This window comes from Lagenorhynchus albirostris, chromosome 14 (assembly GCF_949774975.1).
Source record: "Lagenorhynchus albirostris chromosome 14, mLagAlb1.1, whole genome shotgun sequence".
Classification (NCBI taxonomy): Eukaryota; Metazoa; Chordata; class Mammalia; order Artiodactyla; family Delphinidae; genus Lagenorhynchus; species Lagenorhynchus albirostris.
The window spans coordinates 53,842,160-53,865,462 of record NC_083108.1 but is presented as its reverse complement, the minus strand read 5'-3'; the positions used below and the strand labels follow the sequence as shown (position 1 = coordinate 53,865,462).

The window sequence follows — 23,303 nt, the reverse complement described above, 5'->3', positions numbered from 1 at the left end:
GACCAGATGTACACAGCTGGTACCTGGGCATAAGCCCAGGTGGTCTGACAGGACATGGGCTGTTTCTGTGTGTGCATCCTGGTGGCCATTGCTCCCCAGACAATGGCCCCATTACTCAGAGAGGACCGTGAACATTAAGGGATCTGGAGGCTTCCAGGAGAGCGTGGGACTGTGTCCCCTCCCCACTGCCGCCACACTGAGCTTCTTAGTAACTGCATCACTCATGTATTAGATTCCCTAGAGTGAGATTTCCAGATGTTTCTGGAAGAGATCCTACTCTCTATTCCCCTCAAGACTTAACTTGTAGCAAGCAGGAGCATCCTGTAGGGAGAAAACTTAGCCTCTGCTGTCACTGCCCTGGGGTCTGTTGCTGATCTGCTCTTACTGGAAAACCACTAGTGTTCTTCAGAGTGGATGGCCAGGACCATAAGAGCACAGAATAGAGGGAACAACCATGGTCTCAGCTCTGCTACCCAGATATGTTGCTAAGCTTTCCTGAGGCTGAGTTTTGTCATCAGTAAAATCAGGGGAGAAAGAGAACTCCTTTCTCGAGCAGCGGTTATTATTCACAGTGGCTCAGTGTATCCTGGTACCGTATTCACTCTTGGTGGCCTTGTTAGCAGGTGAGGAGCACAAGGTTTTAGGGGTAGATAACTGTTCTTGATCAAGGTGTGGCCCTTCTCTGTTCACAGGGGACACCCTCAGTAGGTGATGTCTGAGCCTCCTTTCAGCTCTGCATGGAATGACTCTATAACTGAATTTCACAATGAATATGGAATAGTGCAAAGGAAAGGCATCCCTTGAAGTTTGAAAAGGGTAGTTTTAGGATAAATACAAAAAACATTAATGTACATTTCATACAACTTTATACCAAGCTTATAATTAAAGCTTATAATTTAAAATGTAGCATGGCTAAAATTTTGAGATATATTTAAGAATAGTTGAGAGAAAGCAAAGGGTGATTTCCCCTAACAGAAGTGAAGGACTACAGAACTTTGAGAAACAACCATCTTGTTCCACAGAGGATGCCCAGGAGCCCCCTCTGATACAGATCTGTTGGCCTGGAGGAGGCTTTGTAGAGAACATTTTCAAGTTACAAGAAATTTAGAAACAGGCTTCGAGAGATGTCAGCCAACTTTTAAAAAATTTCACTCATGTTCAAATGGCTTAAGCGATACAGGTGTAAATCAGAGATATCACACGGTTCCTTACTTTCTATGTGAAGCAAGCCACGCTATATTTTAATATAGCTTCTTGATAATGACTTGCTTATTTGCATCTGAAAAATTTTGCTTGATCTAAGAACTTAAATGAACAGGTATACCATTGGGATGGATAGGGTTTAAATGACAAGCTGGTTCATCTTATATATGTAGTCAAAATTAATTCTTTCTTAAGATTCTTTTTTTTTGCGGTACGTGGGCCTCTCACTGTTGTGGCCTCTCCCATTGCGGAGCACAGGTTCCAGACGCGCAGGCTCAGCGGCCATGGCTCACGGGCCCAGCCGCTCCGTGGCATGTGGGATCTTCCCGGACCGGGGCACAAACCCGTGTCCCCTGCATCGGCAGGCGGACTCTCAACCACTGCGCCACCAGGGAAGCCCTTAAGATTCATTTTTTAAAACCTCCAAAGTGAGTTAAATTGTTGGAAAAAAATCAAATTGAACTCTTTTTCAAAATATTTTGAAGTAATTAAATCTTAGAATATTGGGGCAGGAAAATATCCTGGTCAATTAGGACATTCAGTTCAATTCCATCCATTTACTATGAGTCAAGTGAGGCCCAGAGATGCAAAGTGAACTGCCTCACATCACAGTTTGTTAGTAGCTGACCTTGAACTACTGGGGCCAGCTCAAGACTCTTTTCATCATACTTTGTTATTGTCCCTAAATAAAGCTAACCAAAGCCACAGTAGAGAGTCACAGAGGTTAGCTGAAGGACCCTGGGAGGTCAGTTCATCTTCCTCTCTTTTATAGTTAAGACATCTATGACAGTCAGGATTAGAACACAGTTCTACTGTCCCTCAAAATCAAACTTTCCCTACAGTGCTCTCACTGAAAGAAGCAAGGTGCTACATCATCACTTCCATTGTTTTTCCTTTGTTGGAAAAATCTGTATCGGTACAAATGGTTACCAATATAACTACTACTCTTATTTTTATTTTTCATAGCTGTCCCAGTTAAATCAGAGTTGGCAGTTGAAATTTTGGAGAAAGGCCAGGTCCGGTTTTGGATGCAGGCTGAGAAGCTGTCTGGCAACGCCAAAGTCAACTACATAGTTAACGACAAGGAAGTTTTTGAAGGGCCGGTAGGTTTTACACTTTTTAGATTTCTAAACATATCATTGTAGAATGTGCTGGGAAACCCCTATTAGAATGCAGATAAGTTGTTAAGAAAACCACTGGACGTGGGGTGAGGGGGTTTAAATCATTTCACATGTGAAAAGTGTGGAAGAAAATATAGATTGATTATATCATATTATCCAAAACAAGGATACTTTTGAGAATGAAAGAAGATGCTAGTAATAATTTTTCCAGGATAACAGTCATCAACCAAAACTGTCTCAGGCAAATCAGGAAGTTGGTCACCTATGAAAAAAACTGAAGGCAGAGGGGCCAGAACCCTGCCTGAACACAGATACTCACATCAGAGACTCCAGTGGCGTCTTGGTTCTTCATATGGAAGAATTGTTCTAATGGCTCAGAAAAAAATGTAAAAAAAAAATCTCATTGCTTTTCTGATTAAAAATACAATTCATCCTTATTGTAAAAAACTTTAAAGACTCAGAAGAGACAAACCACAAATTCTTACAACTTTTGATATACATATTAATATATACTTTTGGTCTTTTTCTATACTTCTATGTGTGTATGTCAATTTGTGTATTATTTACATAGGTGATTATGTATATCATATTTACTATTTCTTTGCTTTTAATGTAAACATAGTTTCTATAGTTAGAGTTACAACATCTGCACTTTATCTGTCTTCCCCAGACATCAGTAGAGCCAGCATCAGGCTTGTGCCTGGTGGTACTGAAGAACTTGGGTTTAGGGGCCCTGTCTCATACCTGTCTTCTCATGGGTGTAAATGGGAGACTAAAAAGATGGGGGAGAGGTGTGGTTTGTGGCCATGATTAACAACCTGTTCCCCTTTCATCAAAATGTGTTTTTAAAAAATATTTGAGGATTCATTAGTTAGAGGGAGAATGAGTAACATGAATAGCAGAAGAATACGCAGTATATTACTTTTCAACTCATGTAGTAACTGTGTGAGAGCAGGAACAAGTCACACATGGGTCCACTGTGGCCCATCTCCCTGTTTTCAAAATGTTCTCATCCACAGCGGTGATCACCATCTGGCCAGTGGAGAGGAAGGAAGAGCCTTGTTGGCATCACTGCCACCACAGCCATTGAGGGAACACTCGTGCCCATGTGTGTAGAGGCACTCCCCTTCATGTGTTCACACACGCATGTGGCGCATGCATACACACACACACATACACACACACACACACACGGAACTTGAAGAGCAGTTTATTGTCATTGCAATTGGTTCTAATCATACTATTTCACTGGGTGGAAATTACCGTCTTAGGTCAGGTTCCCTAGGAGAGTCTGAAATAGAGTTTCTCCTTCAGGTGGTTTATGGGGGTTACTCTCAGGGGTAGGAGTGAGGGACACAAGCCAAGGTATGGGGCAAGCTAATCCAAAACGGGGTCTCTGTTGAAGACTGGCTCCCTGCAGGGGAAACTCCAGGGCATGAATTGCACCACAGAGTTGATCCCAGACCTGAGCCTTCATTCTGTGACATTTTATAGGAAAACTTCATTGTTCAGATCTGTTATGGAACTTGAGCTTGGAAGCCCAAGGACTAAGACTTATCTTTACATTGAAAAAAATGTTGCTTAAGGAAGATGATAAAATAAGCACAGTCTAGCAGGGCAATTTCTGTTCATTAAGAGCAAATGGGCTTCCAGTGCTTTAGAAGCATTTTTATCCATGTATTAATTCAGCAGATGTTTATTAATTGGCTGCTATATTCCATGCTTGTGCTACATGCCAGGGGTATAGCAATGCTTGAGGCAAACACTTCTCTCACGTTGCTTATAGTTGTTGCATTATTCTGTTAACTGAAAAAAATGTAATCTGGAAAGAAAAATGAGAATCTAAAAACAACTTTTTGATAACATTTTGTGATTTGGGGTAACAAAAGTTTATGTTTAAAAAACTAAACGTCAGACTTTTAGTAATCAGTTCTGGTCAACATCATATATTCCACATAATCTTTTTCTGTGTACAAGATTTTGAAACTTTGCTCACTTAAAATAATGTTAACAAGAAACGATTAAATTATGATACTTTGGAGTTTGTGTGTTTATTTTATATGGCTTATTGTCATCCTATCTATCTCACTTATTTCTCTCTTTTACTTGTCACATTGAAGAAATATAAGATGCATATTGACCGAAACACTGGTATAATTGAGATGTTTATGGAAAAGCTGCAGGATGAGGATGAGGGCACATATACTTTCCAGGTTCAAGATGGAAGAGCAACTGGCCATTCTACTCTTGTTCTCATTGGAGATGGTAAGTGTTCTGTGAAACATTATCTGGAAGATTTTGCTACTCCCTTCAATGCAAATACGCCATCGCACAAAAGTGACCATGTGGGAGGAAGTAAAAATTATTTCTTGATTAGATTCCAATGTTCAAAGTGCAATTTGCAATTAATACCTTCCATAGTATTTCATTTCATAAAATTGAAAGTTGATTTAAAAGGACACCAAAGTTATCACTGGCCCACAGGCAATACCGCACTTAAATTATCTCATATATAAACAAGTATTTATTACTAAAATTCTCCAGTGAAGGATATTGCAATACAACCAAGACAGTATTATGTCTCAGAAACAAAACTACGATACTATCTTATAATGTGTACCTACTTTAAATTACTTAAATGAAGAAGATAAACATGCAAGAGTAGAGGATGCCAAATCTAATGGAGGATTATCCGTTAGAACTAGGTTGTATGACAGCTGTCATAAGCCAGTGTGGAAATCACCAAGATTTAAAATGTGATATTTGATAAAGCAATGGAAAGGCTGGCCAGGTCTCTACATTTGCAATCGCCAAAGCTGTTTCACTATTTCCTGACTTCATGACCTTGAACAAGTTTCTTAACCTTTCTAAGCCTTTTTCTTCATCTATGAATACTGAAAACAAATAGGGTGGTCATGGTGTATGAGTGTTATAACAATGAATATAAATCACTTAACGCAGTGACTGGCATGTACATGTATACCACTCAACTCAATTTCATATTTCCTCATTTTTCAATTTTCAGTTTATAAAAAGCTCCAGAAAGAAGCTGAATTCCAGCGTCAAGAATTTATCAGGAAACAAGGTAAACATAGGCAGTGAATAAAGAGAAAAGCTTCAATTTCTTGAACAAAATATTCCAAGATTATTTCCGTAACAAATTAAATGAATATTATTGCTTATGTTAATAATGCCCTGGTTAATAAAAATAATTGAAAAAATATTTATTATTAAATATGTATCCATTTAAAATATTTAAAAACTAAATCTTGAATTTTTAAAATTTCCCTTTAGATGTAAATCACCTTAGAATTTAAGAATGAGCTTGGAATTTTGCATTCATGATTAATATTGCTGATTGCTGATATTATTAAAATTTTATAGGTCCACATTTCGCTGAGTATTTGAGCTGGGAAGTGACTGGTGAATGTAATGTACTATTGAAATGCAAGGTAAGAAGTAGATAAATTTCTAATAATTTGATACAAGGGAAATAAATATAAAATAGAATGTGAGAAGAAAAGGAAGATCAACTTTTTATCCCCTCTATTTGCACCAAAATGATAAGTGACGTGCCTTTACTGTTGAATGTTATTGTTGGTTGGTAAGAAGTATTTAAAATAAAACAACATAAAAATATGGGAAGTCAAGATGATAGTTTTTATTCATTACTCATGCCCTATTTAATAAGGACAGAGTCTCCTTTTTTTTAATTAAGACCACTTTTTTTAGAGCAGTTTTATGTTCACAGCAAATTTGAAGGGAAGGTGCAGAGATTTCCCATACACCCCTGTCCCTATATACACATAGCCTCGCTCATTATCAACATTCCCACCAAAGTGGTACATTTGTTACAACTGATGAACCTACATGGACACATCATTACCCAAAATCCATAGCTTACATTAGTGTGCACTCTTGGAGTTGTACATTCCATGAGTTTGGACAAGCGTGTAAAAACATGTACCCGTCCTTATAGTATCATACAGAGCATTTTCACTGCCCTGAAAAGCCTCTGTGCTCTGCTTGCTCGTCCCTCACTAACCACACCCACCAACTCTTTTTCAGTTATTAATCTCAGGAGAATCTCTCATCATCTTCGTTGCATTCTAAGTGGTAGATCTATTCCAGAATCATTCCAGCCACACTGTGTTTCTGTGGAGGTTTGGCAATTTTTTAAATCTAAATTGTGTGACTTGCACAACAGTACCTTCGAGTCTTGGGCAGCTCTGCTGCTGCTTCTGAAACCCCTGTGCTCCCTTGAGGGGAGAGGTTTGGTAAAGAGTTTGCAGCTCACAACCAATTATCTTATTAGGCCTTTGAAACATTTAGGAAAAAAAAGTTCCACATCACATTCTAAATTATCATGTACCTGAGTGTATGGTGTGCAGCTCCGTGAGTCATCAAACGTTTTTGGATAAGAACTGCTGGGTGAGGTTGGAGTGTGAAGGCTGTGATGGTGGACAGTGACCGCAAAGCAGATGCACAGATTTGGCGTTTCGCACGTAGTTGTCATTATAAAAGCCAGAACGCAAATACTCCAGTCTTTGCTAAATCTGACAAATTCGAAGAAACAGTGGTCTACCAGAAATGTACAGGAAAAACCAGTGCTGGATTTTAGCCTCGTAGGAAATGGCAGAGCTTCTTGAAAAACACTTTCTCAGGCAGCAGCTAAAACCCGCAGCACCTCTCTCTCCTCCTGACTGTCCACAGCTGCGTGCCTCTACTTACTTTTTCCTCACACTGCCCTCCCCAGAAACCATCCCTTCCTCAGGGGCCCCCACGTCCGTGCGTCCTTCTTTCTGTGCTTCCTATTGCACTAGGCTTCTGGGAAGTGAGTTCTGCAGCCCTATTCTGAAGGTTTTCCTCAAGAGAATTAGCCCCTTACCCAGATCCTGACCAACCACAGGAGCCTAGAAGTAGGTTCTGACTATTCATTCGTTATGTATTCATGACTTCGAATGGCCTTCTGCTTTCAGCTTCTCTGACACGATCCTTTTTCAAGGCCCAACTCAGTCATCTCCTCTGTAAAGCCTCCCCCTTCTCAGTCTGGGTAAAATGAACCTTCCTCTGTCCTCCCACAGTTCTTTGTTTCATTATTATAGCAATTTATGTACATTTAGCAATTTACATATTGCATTAGAGTTAGTGGAGTATGTGCAGCCAAACATTCAGACTCTGAGACTACCATGGGCCCCACTTGGAGCTAGTCTACTCCAAAGAATATGGACAAGAACCCCAGCTTGCCTACAGGGCCATGCTGGGCACTCCTGTCCTGCAAGAGTCCACATCAGGAATCACTCCCTTCACCACCCACAGGTGACAGCTCAGGTGCAAGGAGACAAGCTCCACTTTGGGCAGGTGCAGGAAATGCCATGGCTTTAAAAAAAATCCCTCGTGCCCCAAGGGGCCAATACCTCTTGTAACAACACCCCAAGCAGAGCTTCCAGGGTCCCCGCAGGGACCATGTCCGAATAACAAGAGTATATTCAGGGAAGCCCAAAGCCCTAGTCCATTTCTAGTCCCGCCCAGTCCAGTGGTAGCTTTCCCATCTGCGGGGCATGTTTATCATAAGCAATGTTGCCTAGTAACACAGTTACAACCCAGGAACCAGTTTACAGGATTATAAAGAAAGTTTGTGTGTTCTGGTTTCACTGCAGTTACCAGTGTTAGTTCTTATGTTGATGTATTAGCTGAGATTTTTTTTTCTTTTTTGAAACTTACATTTCCTTGTCTTTAATGAGATCAAACATTTTCTTCATCTGTTTGTTCTGTAATTATATTTCCTCTTTGGGAAATCATACATACATTTGTCCAATTATGTAGTGGGGTCTTTGAGATTGTTTTCTTGATTTGTATGAAGTCTTTACTTTTTCATATAATTTTAATTACACAAGAAATACATGAATATACTCTTCTTCATAGAAAGTTCAAGCATTGTAGATAAAGCTTAAAATCCCTTTAATCGTATGAAGTCATTTTGCCCATTTGAAATTTATGATACGATGTGTGGATATTGGATCTAAATGAGTTTCCTAAAAATTGCTAAGCAATTAATTTATTAAACCATACTTGATGGATGCTAACTGAACTCACTGTGTTAATCATTTCACAATATATGCATATATCAAATCATTATGTTGTATACCCTAAACTTATACAATATTATATCAATTATATCTCAATAAAACTGGAAAAATTTTTAATTAAATAATTTTAAACATATTTCCTTTCCACATTTATTTACAAAGCTTCATTTACCTTTTAAAAAATATTTAGCCATAGATTGGGGCTTAGTCATTCTGATACTTTGATAAAGTCATTTGTTTTTGTGACACAGACTATATTTTAATCTGATGGGATTTATCTTCCTTTGGTTTTCAAATTTTTATTTTTACTTAATTCTGTATGTTAGTATGTATGTTTCTATGTTTTCTTGTCCACCAGGTGATTTTAAAGACAAATTTTTTTCTGCTGGAAGTAAAGATGCTATTGATTTAGGTTTATTCTTTTGTATCCATTTTATTTTAAACTCTTTATCAGTTAAAATAGCTTTCAATTGATTCCTCTAGAAATCTATGCTTTTTCTTATATCCAGTGCTACATTGAGAATTATTTAGTTTCATAAAAGTAGCATTCCCTTATTTCGAGAAGTATAACTACAGTTTTTCTTCTAGGTGGCAAATATTAAGAAGGAGACTCATATTGTGTGGTATAAAGATGAAAGGGAGATATCAGTGGATGAAAAGCATGACTTTAAGGACGGTATATGTACCCTCCTTATAACAGAGGTAGGTGACTATAAGTATAAAATGTAATGTATTAGTTCTGTACCCTACATTCTTCTAAAATACAGAGACTAGATTATGTGTTCCTTAGCCCCGGGCAAAGATCCCTGCCCTGATGTCACCCCAAAAGCAAGCTGTAAGGACACAAAGGCTTCTCTCACCTTGTGATATGCAAGGATTTGTCAGATATCCAAACAATGTTGGCTGGACACCACAATTCTTGCCTCTCTGAGCTAGTTTTTTTCATAGATGGGTGAGTGGCAGGACAGTTAAGTGGATCCTTCTTTGTTTGCTCTTAAGCCTCATGATAACTTGTTCCCTAAAGGTACAGAGACGATCATAGTATTCACTTAAGTATAGATTTTTATCTACTCTTTGTCTAAAAGAGCATGCCTTTGAAATACATGTGCTCATTAGTTTTTAATATGAAGGCAGAGTAAAAGATAAGGACTTTAAGCCTCAAATCAATTGTAGCCTTAGAGGGTGAAAACTCAGGACTGCTGGCTGGTCAGGTTATGATGGATAGTTCACGTGCGAACTGTTCATTGCTCTCATGGCTGGATGCTTGTTCAGTGTGTTTTGACGGCAGTTCTATAAATCTCAGGGCCTGAAAGATGCAAACACCATATTCTGAGGCTACAATAAGTTGTAATGTGGTATATCTATTCCCCCCTTAGTTTTCAAAGAAAGATGCTGGGATTTATGAAGTTATCCTGAAAGACGACAGAGGAAAAGATAAGAGCAGATTGAAGCTTGTGGATGAAGGTCAGTCCACCCACTGCTGGGGTCCATTCTGTGTGTTCTGTATACAGGTGACCAGAATTCTGAGTGAGGCTGAGCTGAATGATTGAAGTCATGTTGATCTTTTGCCCACAGATTTTGTTTTAATTGCCCTTCCAGCTGAGCGAACTACTGTTTTATTAAAAAATACTTCACTTTTAGTCTTCCTTGAAATCAGAAGTATAGTTTTGATCCTCAGAGAATTTATAGTCCACAATCCACGAGAGGTCTGTTTTCAATACAAATCATCATTTTTATTTCAACCCTATGAAAAATGTTCCAGGATCAAAAACTACCATGAAAGCATGTCTCAAAAGAGTCCACTCTCTAAAAGGTGGCAAGAAAGATTATATATGAAACTCGAAGCCTCTCAGTTAATAGCAGAGCAAGAAAGCAACTTCCATTTTCCAGAGACTACTGAGGACACTTATATCATGATAACGAAAACCTACATGGGATGCCCACATTTCCAGTTTTGTTCCTGAACAAGATCTTTAACAACGTTGCTTACGAACAGCAGAAGTATGCCTTTGATTTCCCTTCCTACTCCTTGTGGAGGCAGGACTAAATGTGTTTATTGGCTGAGAAATACCAGGGGACCTAGATGGTTATTCATCATGAATTGATGACACAGATAAGAACACTTCCTCTAATGTAAATGAAGCCTTCCTGGGACTTAGGAAGATGAGAATCCTAAAACCAAGAAGCTTCCTGGAAATCTCATTGTGGCTCTTTCTCTAGAATGTAAACATGGTGACAGTTACAAAGAATTCAAGGGAGCAAAAATATCAAAATAAGAGCAGGAATCTTTTGAAACTTGATAAAAATTAAGTTCTTTGTTACCAATTGGTCAATAAATTCACCTTGTGACTGGATGTTTTTGAGAGCAAGTGTGACTAACAGTTTGAGATTTGACTTGACATTGAGCATTTTTATGCTAAAACTTTGTTTGTGAATCTCTATCCACAGCCTTTAAAGAACTGATGGCTGAAGTATGTAAAACAATAGGTAAGTTCTCACAGGGCAGTGCTTCATTCTTCTCCAGGATGGGCTTACAGGTGTTTGAAATAATGTGTTTTCTTCTTGCAGCTTTGTCTGCAACAGACCTGAAGATCCAGAGCACAGTTGAGGGCATCCGGCTGTACTCTCTTGTTACTTACTACGTGGATGATCTGAAAGTTAACTGGTCCCACAAGTAAGTAAATAACAACGTAAATGCTGTGTAGAAATTCTTTCTCCACTCAGGGGAAGGACTGGGAAAAACAACAACCCTCTGTTCCTCTCAGGTAAGGTGTCTTCTTACTTCTCGGGTCTGATGTTGATGCGTGTAGGACAGAAGCACCAGCCCATCCCTTTAGCGTGAGGTTAGCACTCTCCCTCAGCACGTACATGGTGAGGCCAGCGATGGCTTAAAGCCTCTGTCTTTGTGATCTGGGATGTATCATAACTCGTAGACGCCTCAGTAACGTGACCTCTGCCTCCGTACAGTCATGCTTTGCCAGATTCTTATTCCATCTTTCTACACACTCCTAAGCCATGCTGTGCTCTGGAACAAAAGTGGGGCAGCATTGCACCAGATTTCCTGTTGTATGAATTAATGGCCAATGACCCAATAAGCCTGATCTAGAGCAGTGCCCGAGTTTATCATCGTTGTTGTTCGTAGCAGTTGGCAGAGTGGGTATTAGCACGTTTCCTTGGAAGGCTTTGGAGATCTCAAGATGACTTTGGGAATGTGTATTTGAACTGGATTGAGCCTGAAGATCTGTTCTAATCCCAGGCTTCCTTCGTGCAGTTACAGAGGGATTTCACTCAAGTTTTCCTTGGGGATTCCAAGAGCTAAAGTAGGTTTCTTAGTCAAACCAGGTCTCCCACTTACACCATCACCAGGGTCCTTGATCTCTGTGCTTCCTTGAAATTTCCTGAGCTGAAAGAGGACAGCAGTCTGCCAAAAAAACATGTCCCTTTAGTCCACTCTTGGGATGCAGCAGATGCCAGTTCCCGAAGTCCTTGTGAGCCTCACTGAGGAGAAGGTCGCCGTGGCACCCCTGGGAGGATCTTCCCTTCAGTGGACATTTACAATACGCTGGGCACTGCTCCAGGCCCTTTAGATGTGTGAATTCATTTAATATTCAAACTCTACGAAGTAGGTTCTTCTCACTTTAGCGACTAGGAAGCTCAGACTCAGGGAGGTGACTTGCCTGAGGTCACACAGCTATGTGACAGGTGGAGGGCTGAGCCCAGGCAGCCTGGCTCCAGAGCCCCTGCCCCATCACGGCAGTACCCCGGGTTCAAGTTGCATTAAAAGTCTAGACTGAACATTTAAGCAGAGCTGGGTCCCACAGAACAGTCATTTGTGTTTTCTCTAAAATGACTTCACTGTTTTAGAATAGTATTTTATTACATTTATTATCATTACTAATAATTCCCTGAGTTCTTTAAAAAAAAAATGAGAACAAGTGAAATTCCACTTTGAATGCTTGGAGTTTCATGCCTTTGTTCTATTTCTTTCAGAATACATTTTAGGAAAGTAATTATAAGTTAAAATAGATCAAATTCTAGGAAATTCCTCCGTGACATCTAGGACATTCTAATATATCCCTCTGAAGAATGAGACGATAAATTAATTGAATCATCAATCAAAAGGCTTTACATCATCTCTAAAAGAATACATGTTCAAAAAAATTAGAACATTGGGTTTTGAGGAAACTGTTCCCAGAGTAACAAGGCATAAACTTTGTTTGGTCTAGTCAGCTAAATGCGTGTTTGGTGTGCACACACGCGTGCCTGTTAAAGGCTCAGGAACCAAGGACTGGTTGTCTTCCCCGTCTTTATGTAAGCGTGTGGTGTGATGAGGAAGAAAACCTTGAAACGGGTTTGGATCTTCACTCTGCTCCTGTCTTCCCTTGGATCTTAGACAAGTCATCTAATTTTCTGAATCCCAGGTTTCTCTCATATAAAATAGGAGCAATAATACCTGTTCTAGCTCATAACACTGATGGACCCAATGAGAGAATGAATGGCATTTTGTGAACCGTGAAGTGCTTTACAAACCTAGCACCTATTAAGGTACTAGTATGCATATTAGCTAGAGATTAAAGAACTCAGACAGACTTACCATTAGCAAAGCTGAGAACTATCTGTCTTTCTAACTCTCTAAGACATATACTATATTGCTCAGGCTAACGTCTATGTGTACAGATGGGTTCCTTTACCCTACATTTTATGGCATTTTAATTTTAATATCTTTTAAAGAATGTAGTATATAAGAAAAATGCTGAATGTTTATTTGAAGTCTGAAATTTTTTTGGTGGAGATTTTTTGGGTTTTATTTTTTTAAGTTCATTTTGTTTATTACAACCACAAACATAATACATGTTTTAGAAAATATATTTAATATCATATTACAACTTAGAAAGAGTTTATACTATGGTATCATCCATGGTTTTCCTAGCCATAGTATGAACATTTTGGGGTACTTCCTTCCGGTCTTTATGCATAATTGTTACCATAATAAAGTAGTTTTGTATGCTGCTTTTTTTTTCTTACTTCCTCACGTTTACAAACTCTTCATAGAGTTTATTTTAACATCATTGAGAGTACACTACCTCTGCCTTCCTCTTACTTCATCTGTAACAGTAGCATTTCTAGACTGTCAGATGAAAGGGTTCTATTTGCTTTTATTCTCTTGTAAAGAATACAATGCATGGGTATGCTCGTGACCTACTATAGAATATGGGGAAACTCACATCCAGGGTCAGAGAAAGTGCCTCATTCATTCTGACAGCAACTCTGCTTTTCATTTATTCTTGGTTGTACTACTGAGTGCACATTTACGTTTGTTTTAAATAGCTTTGTAACCATGTGTGTCAATAGATGTCAGCCACAGATGAACCTCTTTAGGTCTGTTTTTAACTAGCCTGTAAAATCCCATTTATAGCCACGGACCATCTGCATGAAATATGCAGTAATATAATATGGACTTTGGCCTTCTCACTTTAAAGATTCCCTTAGTCCTACAAATAAACCTGAGTGGAAACAAAGATAATTAATACCCCTGAGAAGTATTGGTGCTACAATCTGGGCCCCAGACTGCTGTTGGGAGTGAAATATGCAGACTGCCAGACCCCCACCCCAGGCCTTGGAATCCACGCTCTGTGATTCAGGGCCCATAATTTCTCTGAAGCAGAAGAACATATGCCGATCCCATGTTGTTTCAAAGTCTGTACAACTTTATGGTAAGACCTGCAGTAAGAAGAGACAAAGTAAAGATAAGCTCTGGATGAAAGCCAATGATTACGATGTTTTCTTTTGATAAAAACAGCGGGACTGCTATTAAGTACACAGACAGAGTTAAGAGTGGGGTCACCGGGGAGCAAATCTGGCTGCAGATCAACGAGCCCACTCCGAATGACAAAGGGAAATACGTGATGGAGCTCTTTGATGGCAAAACTGGACACCAGAAGACAGTGGATCTTTCTGGACAAGGTAAACGGATATTCTGCAGGTTGGAACCTACTGTGGAGATGAGGGCATTTTAAAAAGAATGAAGTGTGATAAGAGGGCATTACGCTTGACTATTGGAAGATGATGGGAGATTTTAATAAAGCAGTTTAAATTCAGCCACGGTGGTAGAAGCAAAAATTCAATGAGTGGAGAATCAGTAAAAAGTAAAGTGGAGACAGTGAACGTGGAGAGGAAGCGCTGCTCTTCCAAGATGCTTACAGAGAAGGGCAGGTTGATTTACAATCAATTGAGCAAGAACAAACTGAAAAAGGATCATTTTATGGTGACTGAAAAGCGAGCATGTTCATAGAGTCCAAGAAATCAGTTGATTTGGAAGGATTGGAGATGTGAATGATGGGGAATAACTGATGTCTCAGGGTTCTGAAGAACAGAAGCTTGGAGTTGCGGGGCAGAGGTGAATGCAATGGCTTTGGGAAGGAGCAGGGATACCTTTTCTTCAGAAACCAGAAAGGAGTAAATGTGAATAAGCAAAGATAAATATTGAGGGGAACAGAGGGAAGTTAGAAAAGTAGCCTCAGATCTCTCAGTCTTTTGGGAGAATGAGGGGCTCTGGAAAGAATAGGGACATGGAGAAGAAAGTAATGAGATGCAGAAGGCAGTTTTCCATCTAAGAACAGACAGGAAAGGTGATATGCAGCTATTAATTAGAATTTTAAAAGTTAAAAAATGTACAATCACAAATAAAAAGTTAAAAACCCTGTGCCATTTCTCCCTCTTCTGGTACTTTGCTCATCTTACTCTTTCCTAAAGAAAGAAGGAGCTTGTATGAAGTTACCAAAGGAGACTGTGGGCTGCCTTTTCCTCTACGGCTTCGTATATTAAAATGCAATGACTCTTCATGTTTTCATCCTCAGAGTAGATTCACAACTTAGAGAGCAGCCTTTCAACCCTGCCCCGGGTTGTTTTGGGATGAATACCCCTGCCCTCACCCCCACCCACCCTTTATGACTGGAAAGGCTCCCTGAAGGATCTCTGTGGGGATGAGCACTTGGTCCCCCGGCCACGCTGTGCCCAAGTCACAGCCTGCAGAGATTGTGATGGGGAATTGCTTCTGCGATCCATCTGACACTTGGAGACACAATAGAAAAGGGAGACAAGACGTGGGCAGATACATTCAAAACTTATTTAAAATTTGCTTTTACTCTCTGCTCACCAAAGCTCATTTAACTACCCCGCTCTCAAATCCCCCTTAAGCAAAAAGGCCCTGGATTGTCTGACCAGTGTTGCCACTGGCACCAAACACACTGGCTCAGCCGTGCGCATCTCCTTCTAGTGTGGCATGAGCAGGAAAAGCAGCCCTAACTAGCCTGCCTTAGCCCAGCTGATCTAGAGGCTTTAAGCCTGGCTTTACGCTTATTTTTCCCTTCTGTAAAGAAGAGAGCAAACTAGTATTATGGACATATTTTCTAGACATAAAATGTTGTGATTCCCAGACCACAGAGGAGCTTAAAGATCAGGTGAGAGAAATTTAAAAGTGAAGCTTTATGGCCTGAAGTCTTCCAAGTGCCTTACTCGCAGGCTCAGGAAAAAAATAATTATCTTAGAGCTCCATAGCTCTCATTTCCTTGTCTCCCTGTCTTATTTTTCGTCTGCTGCACAGTGTACAAGCATCGCTTCAGGCCCGCACTGGCCCGCACTGTGATCGTAGTAATTCCTCGTGCCCTTTACCGCAAACGCACGGGCAGGACCACAGAACTGTCCGGCTAGGAGGCTGTGACGTGAGGGATGATTTAATGAGAGAAAAGCTTTTCTGATGCTCAGGATGCTTAATAGACAACCAATCATTTTTTGAAACAGACCTTTCTTTCCACTTCATCTTCGGCAGAGCAAATCTTTCCCTTTCTATTTGGAGGGTTGAAGGCTTCTCACTGAATTGAGAGCTTCTAAAATCCACTATTTCATGCTTTCTGCCTAGAAAGTGTTTGCTTCTCTTGTTAAGCCCATCAAGTTGTAGAGGGACCGCTCGGGCGCAGCCTCATTCAAAGCCAGCTGAATTTTGTCTGGACCGCTTACACTGCCCTACACTGGTCTATTAAAGGATGTGAGCTTTAATAGACCCCTGTGTGTGGCCAGTTCTGGGAGAGAAAATTCTAACTTCTCTTTTTTGTCTCTTCAAGCGTACGACGAAGCCTTTGAAGAATTCCAGAGATTAAAGTAAGTCCCTCTTTCCCAGCGATGCCACGGGCACTCTTGTCTCTGATGCGCTCTGCTCCCCATTGGCTGTCAGAGGGTCTTTCATTCGGGCAAGCGCAGTCTGAGCAGCATTTCCTGCCGCTTTGTTGAGCAGCAAAAACATGAAATGCAGTCGAGGTTGGCTACTTTGAAGTCACACTAAAACAAAATCCTTCTTTGTTTGTGTGTTTGTTTGTTTCTCTCAACCACAGACAAGCTGCCATCGTGGAGAAAAGTAAGTAAACCCCTTCGTGTTTATTCCTGCTGTGGTTTCAAAATAAAACTTTTGTTTTTCTGTTATGACTGCAGATGTAGGAGAGTGAAAGCATTTTTTTTCCTTTTCTTTCATTTCTCTCTCTATATTTTAAATCTTAGGTGTTCTCCATGTGTTTTCATTTAGTCTCTTCAGTAGAATGTCTGTGAAAAGAAGGTCTCAGGTTACACTGTGAGAAGGGCACCCAGCCCTGACTTGAAACACCTCTGGGCTGCAAATCACACAGTAGGATTTTAATCGCTTGCAGCAGGTGCCAGGTGTCAGAAAAATGTATATATGTTAAAGAGAAGAAAAAATAGGAAACTTTGTAGGTTTGGTATCAGGTGAATCGCTATAGCTGGTCCCCCAGCAAGTAGTCCCATTTTCCTGAGGGGCCAAATAAGGCTGAGTGACCCTGACCCAGCAGTCAAGCCTGTGTCCCTAAAACTGTGCTGACTCCTGACCTCTCTCAACCGTGCTTCACACAGAAATTTCTAGAACTCAGTCTACAGGATCCCAGGAGTCACAGACGAATCATCGTGATAACTCAGGTTCTTTCTCAGTGTGGGAGCAGAACCTGAAAACCGTTGAGGGTTAAAGTTGTAGGGTTGGCCCTGAGCTGGGTGGAAGGGAACCAGGAGGAAGAGTGAGAAGTGGAGTTGTCCACCTGTCAGTGGCTCCTGGTCACTCGGAAAGGAACTTTTCACCTTTGACCTGCAAGGCCTTCCTCCCTCCTTCCCCCTCCTTCCTCCCTCCCGCTCCTGCCCGGGGCTTGTGAGGCCGAGGCCAGCACCAGGCGCAACGGGAGCGTGTCAGAGCCAGAGCCAGGCCTCGCCCGTTCTTGAACTCTCTTGTGGACAAGGAGCCTGACCCTCCCTCTGCTTCATATGCTCCTTCCAGAGGTCTCTGGACCACAGCAGCTCAGAGCCGGAAGAGACCTGAGCGCCCTTCTAGCTCCATGTTCTTAAACATTTGCCTAGAACACTTAGTTCAAACAAAATCTTCCCAATATATAAAATAGGTAAGAGCTGAATTATCTTCGGTGGAGTCAGGATGAATCCCAGCGATGCCACGGAGCAGAGTTTAGAAGCTTCATGTCCACGGGTTTAACGCAAGCCCCCCGCCCCACCGATGAGGACACTGAGGTCCACACAGCGACGTGACTCACCTAATACCACACAGCAGGTGGTGCAGGGGCCAGGTGATGGGCTGGGCCCACAAGTGGTGTAAGGGCAATGGAGTCGGCAGGAGAAGGCAGTTAAGACTCACTCAAAGATTTGGCCTGACTTACTGGAGAAGGGATTGTATTGATAGAAATAAGGAGGTAGAGTCACACATTCATTGACGTAGGCTGAAAATGAGAGGGTGGCGGCTACTGCGTTAGTGTTGACTGAGTGACAGAAAGGTGTCCGTCCCTGGGGCCGAGGCAGTCACACCCACAGCACAAGGTTTGCGGGGGGGGGTGTCAGCCCTGGATTTCAGCACCCTTCCCACCCCCTGTCCCCTCAGCCATAGACAGGAGCTCTGCAGAGCATCTCAAGAACTCCCGGGAGATGAGGAAGGGGAATTCTCTAGGGAAGGCCCCAAGGAAAGCCCACATCTTCTCCAGCCTCCAGATCTCCCTGGCACACAGCCTCTGGTTATGCAACCTTTTCGAATCAGAGAGAAGCCCATGAAAGAGGCCAAGATCTGCTCTGCCTCCAGGAGAGCCAGGGCTGAGAATAGCCGGGAAAGTTACAGAGCAGATCTCGATACAACAGAGTGACCTCAAGTTGATATTTCAGGCACAGATAGAGGCACCCGTGTGTGAAGAAGAAGAACATTCAGAATTATTGGATCATTTTCTTATTTTGCATATTGAAAGCAGGCATAAAATAACTGCAAGGAGAGGGAAGCTAAACGGGAAAATGAGTTCCGCTGGGAGGCTTTGTGCGTGTGATTGCTGGCGCTCGTCGTTTCAGTGATTAATCGGAAATGCCTGTGCTTTCAGATCGCGCCCGGGTAGTGGGAGGTCTCCCCGATGTGGTCACCATCCAGGAGGGCAAGGTAAGCATGGAGCACTCCTGTCCCCAATTCTTCCACGCTAGGAAGGGGTTCCAGTGCCCCAGACTTTGTTCCTTCTTTGAAGATGCATCCTACCATCTTCATCATATGCCACTGCTGCTTACGCCTGACTTCAGAATAGCCACACGCAAGGTTCAAAATGCAGTCAGTTTTCCACTCAGCTTAATGTTTCATAGGTCAAGCATCAGGATGCACGTTTGTCTGATGTGGGTATATGTAGACCTCTTAGTCTCTTTCCAGAAGTGATTTCCCTTTAACATCAGGAGAAGCAGAAAATGTTCAGTCATAACTATGTGATGAACATAATTGAAGAAGCAACCTCTCACACTAGTAGAAAATGGGCTGACCTATGAGATTCCTCACCTTTGGAGGGAAACGTGCTGCTCTGTGAATTTCTACAGGCCCCTTCTCAGCTGAAAACTGATTTATTTCCATTTGGTTTTAAACTGGTATTTCTTGGATCCATAAGAATCTCTCTGAAGAGCAGTGAACGTAATTTCTAACCTGGATTCACTTTCTTCATCCCTGTGTTTCATTAAAACAAATTTAATATGCCAATCACAGGAGGAGGGGTGTTTGTAGTGGAACAACATCTTTTCCCACCTCCAAAGGGCAATGAAGATGTATGATGGGTGACTGGGACTATGATGATAAACAGGGCACATCTAATGCTTTAAATGAGAGGTCAGTTCATCCAGCTATGTTTCTTCGTGCCTGGAAAATAGGACCACAGTTGACTTTAAGCTCAACTGCTACAGGGTTGCTTTTGTTTTGAAACTCTATTTTCCATTTTCTTCACCTAATGAGGTTCAAAATATTCAACTCACTGGGTGGTAGTGAGAATTAAGAGAGAGAATGTATGTGAAAGCATCCCATGATCTATAACTCAAATATATAGTACAGGTAAGAGTTTTCCTGGACACCTAAGGTGCATGGGAGTTTTGTTTAGTTTTGATAAAAGTTTTAATATGCACGAAATCACAGTTTCCCGGAACATACACGTGGTCTGCTTGGATAAATTCAATGTCGATAGTTTGACTCATATTTTTCTTGCTGAAATGTGTTTGCAGAATAATTCAGTCAGAAGTGCTAATTAATCATGGGAAGAAAACAAATTTCTTAATATCTACCCAATTCTAAATGATACTCTTACAGAAGAGGTAACAAGTGATCATATAAGGTCCTTCTAGACAGAAGGCTGTCCTTTTCCCTGTATATGGTGAGCCCTAGCTCTTTTCCTTATAATTTCTGGACTTCGGTAAGAAAAAAAATGCAAGAATGGAATTTAAAATGTGAAGTAAATTTAACATCTTTGGTCATCAGGAAAATGCAAATTAAAACCACAATGAAATATCATGACACACCTATCAGAATTGCTAAAATAAAAAGACAGTGACAACAACAAATGCTGGTGAAGATGCAGAGAGACTGCATCAGTCCTACAGTGCTGGTGGAAATGTAGACCAAAATTATACAGCTACTTGGGAAAACAGTTTGGCAATCTCTTAAACAAATGAAATATACATTTACCATATGACCCAGCAGTTGTACTCCTGGGCATTTATCTCAGAGAAATTAAAACTTATGTTCACATAAAAATCTGTACACAAATGTTCATAGCAGCTTTATTCATAATAGCCCCACACTGGAAACAGCCCAGATGACCCTTACAGGTACATACATACCATGGCACACTTCTCAGCAATAGAAAGGGACAAACTATTGATACCTGCAATAACTTGGATGAATCTGCAAGGAATTATGCTCAGTGTAAAAGGCACTCTCAAAACGTTACATTACTGTATGATGCTATTTATATAATGCTTTGGAAATTATAAAGTTTTAGAAATGGAAAACAGATTAGTGGTTGCCAGGAGTTAGGAACAGCTTGGGAGGGAGAAGTGGGCGTGGTTATAAAGGGACAGCAGGAGGGATCCTTGTGGGGATGGAAAGGTTCTGTATCTTGACTGAGGTTGTGGATACATGAACCTAGACAGGTGATAGAATTGAATAGAACTAAACACACACAAATACAAGAAAAACTGGGGAAATCTGTTATGTCAATGTCAGTGTACTGGTTGTGGTATTATACTGTAGTTTTGTAAAATGTTACTATTGGGGGAAACTGGGTAAAGAATATACAAAATCTGTTATTTCTTATACTGTATATGAATCTATGATTATCTAAAAAATATTTCAACAAAAATATAAAGTAAAATTATAGGCCTAAACATTGATCTTTTAAAATAAGAGGGTTTCAGCACAGTTGGTAATATAATAAAATATTAAGAACTACAAATACATGCTGGCAGGGCACCTCTGCAACTGCAACAGCTCGAGTGGGTTTGGGGGGAGAAATAAAATGAGGAAGATGGGATATGAAAATGAGTCACATTATCTGAAGCAGCTGTTAGGATTCTGCTGCTGGGCCCAGTGACACAAATGAAATGCAAAAGCAAGCAGGTGGAGATCATGGCAACGAGGAGATTTCTCTACTGAGACAGAGTCCAAAACGCCACATTAGAGCAAAAAGGCATCTGTGTGTTTATGGGAACTGGAAGCAAATGCCTTTGTGGGGCTTTGATGATAAATGTTCCCAAAGCCAGAAAGCCAAGGCCCCAAAGAAACCTACTCAGGTGTGATTTCAGACTGTAACTCAGACAGGTACACGCAGCCCGGCCCGGGAGGTTTAGGTTTATCCTCCGTCCGGTCAGGCCGACCCCCAGAAGGACGCTTCAAGTTGGATCGTTAATCTGATACATCTCCTCCCCTCTCATGAAACCTGTTTTCCAGGCACTTAACCTCACCTGCATAGTGTGGGGAGACCCGACTCCGGAGGTCTCCTGGCTGAAGAACGAGAAGATCTTGGCCTCGGACGAGCACTGCAACCTCAGGTTCGAGGCCGGCAAGACCGCCTACTTCACCATCAGCGGGGTCAGAACGTCCGACTCGGGCAAGTATGGGCTGGTCGTGAAGAACAAGTACGGCTCGGAGACCAGCGACTTCACCGTCAGCGTGTTCATCCCGGAGGAGGAGGCGAGGACAGTCGCCAAGGAGCGCCCGAAGGGCAACAAGAAGGCCAAGTGACCGGAGGGCGAGTGGGCCGAGGGGGGTGAGCCACCCCGCACTGCCTCGGGCTACGTGTGTGCGAAGGGTTCGAGCTGAGCGCGAGGAACTCTCCGTGCTTCCTACTCCCTATTTTTGTGCTGGCTTTGGGGGTTGGGGGGGATTGTCAAATCTTTATTCATATAAGAAAGCACCAACTAACGACATTTTAATCGTTTTTCTTTACCTACAAATTGTGTTAAGAAAATAACATTGGTAGCGCAAATATTAGGAAACAGTTTTAAGGCAAAGAGCAGGGTAAAGTCAGAGGGCCGTTGAATGGGGGCGGGAGACACGTGCTGTGGAGCCGTCTGGACCCGCCAGCCTCTCAGCAGTCAGTTCTCCTGGTTCGCAGTGAGGCGGCAGCATCCAGTCAGACGAGACAAGCTATTAAGTCAGTCAGCCTGTGTCGTGTGTTGTAACAAGAGCCGTGTGCGTTCTGTGGGCGGCCTGGCGATTTGGAAGCTCTCGGTCCTAATAAACAGTTCACACCCCTCCGCTCCCCCGTCAGTGCTTCTCTCCTTCTTACTGGTTTAGCTGCCCAGCTGGGTGGCCTCTGCTGGGTGACCTTTCTGGCCTCTTCTTGTAACACGTCTTCTGAATTTTAAATTCCTTTTGGTTGAAGCAGTGCCTTCACAACGCAATCCCATAAGGCATCCCAGGTCGGTTGAAGTTCAGAGGTGTGAACTTGCTCCGTCACTGTGCATCTGGTAGCTCACCAGGCAATCTGTCAGGTCTCCTCCATTGTTAAGATACCCGGAGTCACCGAATGTAATGTGTCAACAGAGGATAATAAGACGGCGTGGGGCGTCTAACACCAGAATTGGCGACTAAGGCCACAGCTGAGAATAAAAGACACTACAGGATGGTCACTCTAAGTTCAGAGAACTGCCAGGTCTGGGGCCTGCCCCTTGCGGCAGCGTTTCTGCTTGAGGGAATTTGGGCCTTCCCCACCCCTACCCCTAACCCCCAACCACCACACACACACACACACACACACACACACACACACACACACACAACACAGGAGGAAAAGAGTAACTGTGAAAGCCACCCCTGCCTTCGTCCTGTCAAGGGTCAGGGATGGGACGACAGAGTCCCTCACACAGTTTGGAGGGGCACCTACACATCCTCTCCTTTGCAAAGACCAGGACTGCAACTTGCCTCTCACCTGACTGTAGCCCCCACTATCGCCCTGACGCCATCCACCGGCAGGAGTGAGCTGCTGCCCTCCCACTGTCAGACACGGCAGGTGGATGTTTCCCGGGGTCCCCTGGACCCTGCAGAAAGTGC

The 23,303-nt window shown here is 41.9% G+C and overlaps 1 protein-coding gene across 1 annotated transcript in view; it reads left to right on the top strand.

Moving 5' to 3' along the window:
- Positions 1-22,510, top strand: part of MYOM1 (myomesin 1) — a 141,658-nt gene extending 119,148 nt beyond the window's left edge. Inside the window, exons 25-37 of the mRNA XM_060121828.1 lie at positions 2,170-2,306; positions 4,445-4,589; positions 5,350-5,409; positions 5,709-5,776; positions 9,002-9,115; positions 9,790-9,877; positions 10,862-10,900; positions 10,982-11,087; positions 14,214-14,377; positions 16,534-16,570; positions 16,801-16,823; positions 18,832-18,887; positions 21,699-22,510. Of these exons, the coding sequence (XP_059977811.1) occupies positions 2,170-2,306; positions 4,445-4,589; positions 5,350-5,409; positions 5,709-5,776; positions 9,002-9,115; positions 9,790-9,877; positions 10,862-10,900; positions 10,982-11,087; positions 14,214-14,377; positions 16,534-16,570; positions 16,801-16,823; positions 18,832-18,887; positions 21,699-21,992 (1,331 nt within the window). The 3' untranslated portion in view covers positions 21,993-22,510. The remainder of the gene's footprint in view (positions 1-2,169; positions 2,307-4,444; positions 4,590-5,349; positions 5,410-5,708; positions 5,777-9,001; positions 9,116-9,789; positions 9,878-10,861; positions 10,901-10,981; positions 11,088-14,213; positions 14,378-16,533; positions 16,571-16,800; positions 16,824-18,831; positions 18,888-21,698) is intronic.
- Positions 22,511-23,303: the final 793 nt, after the last annotated feature.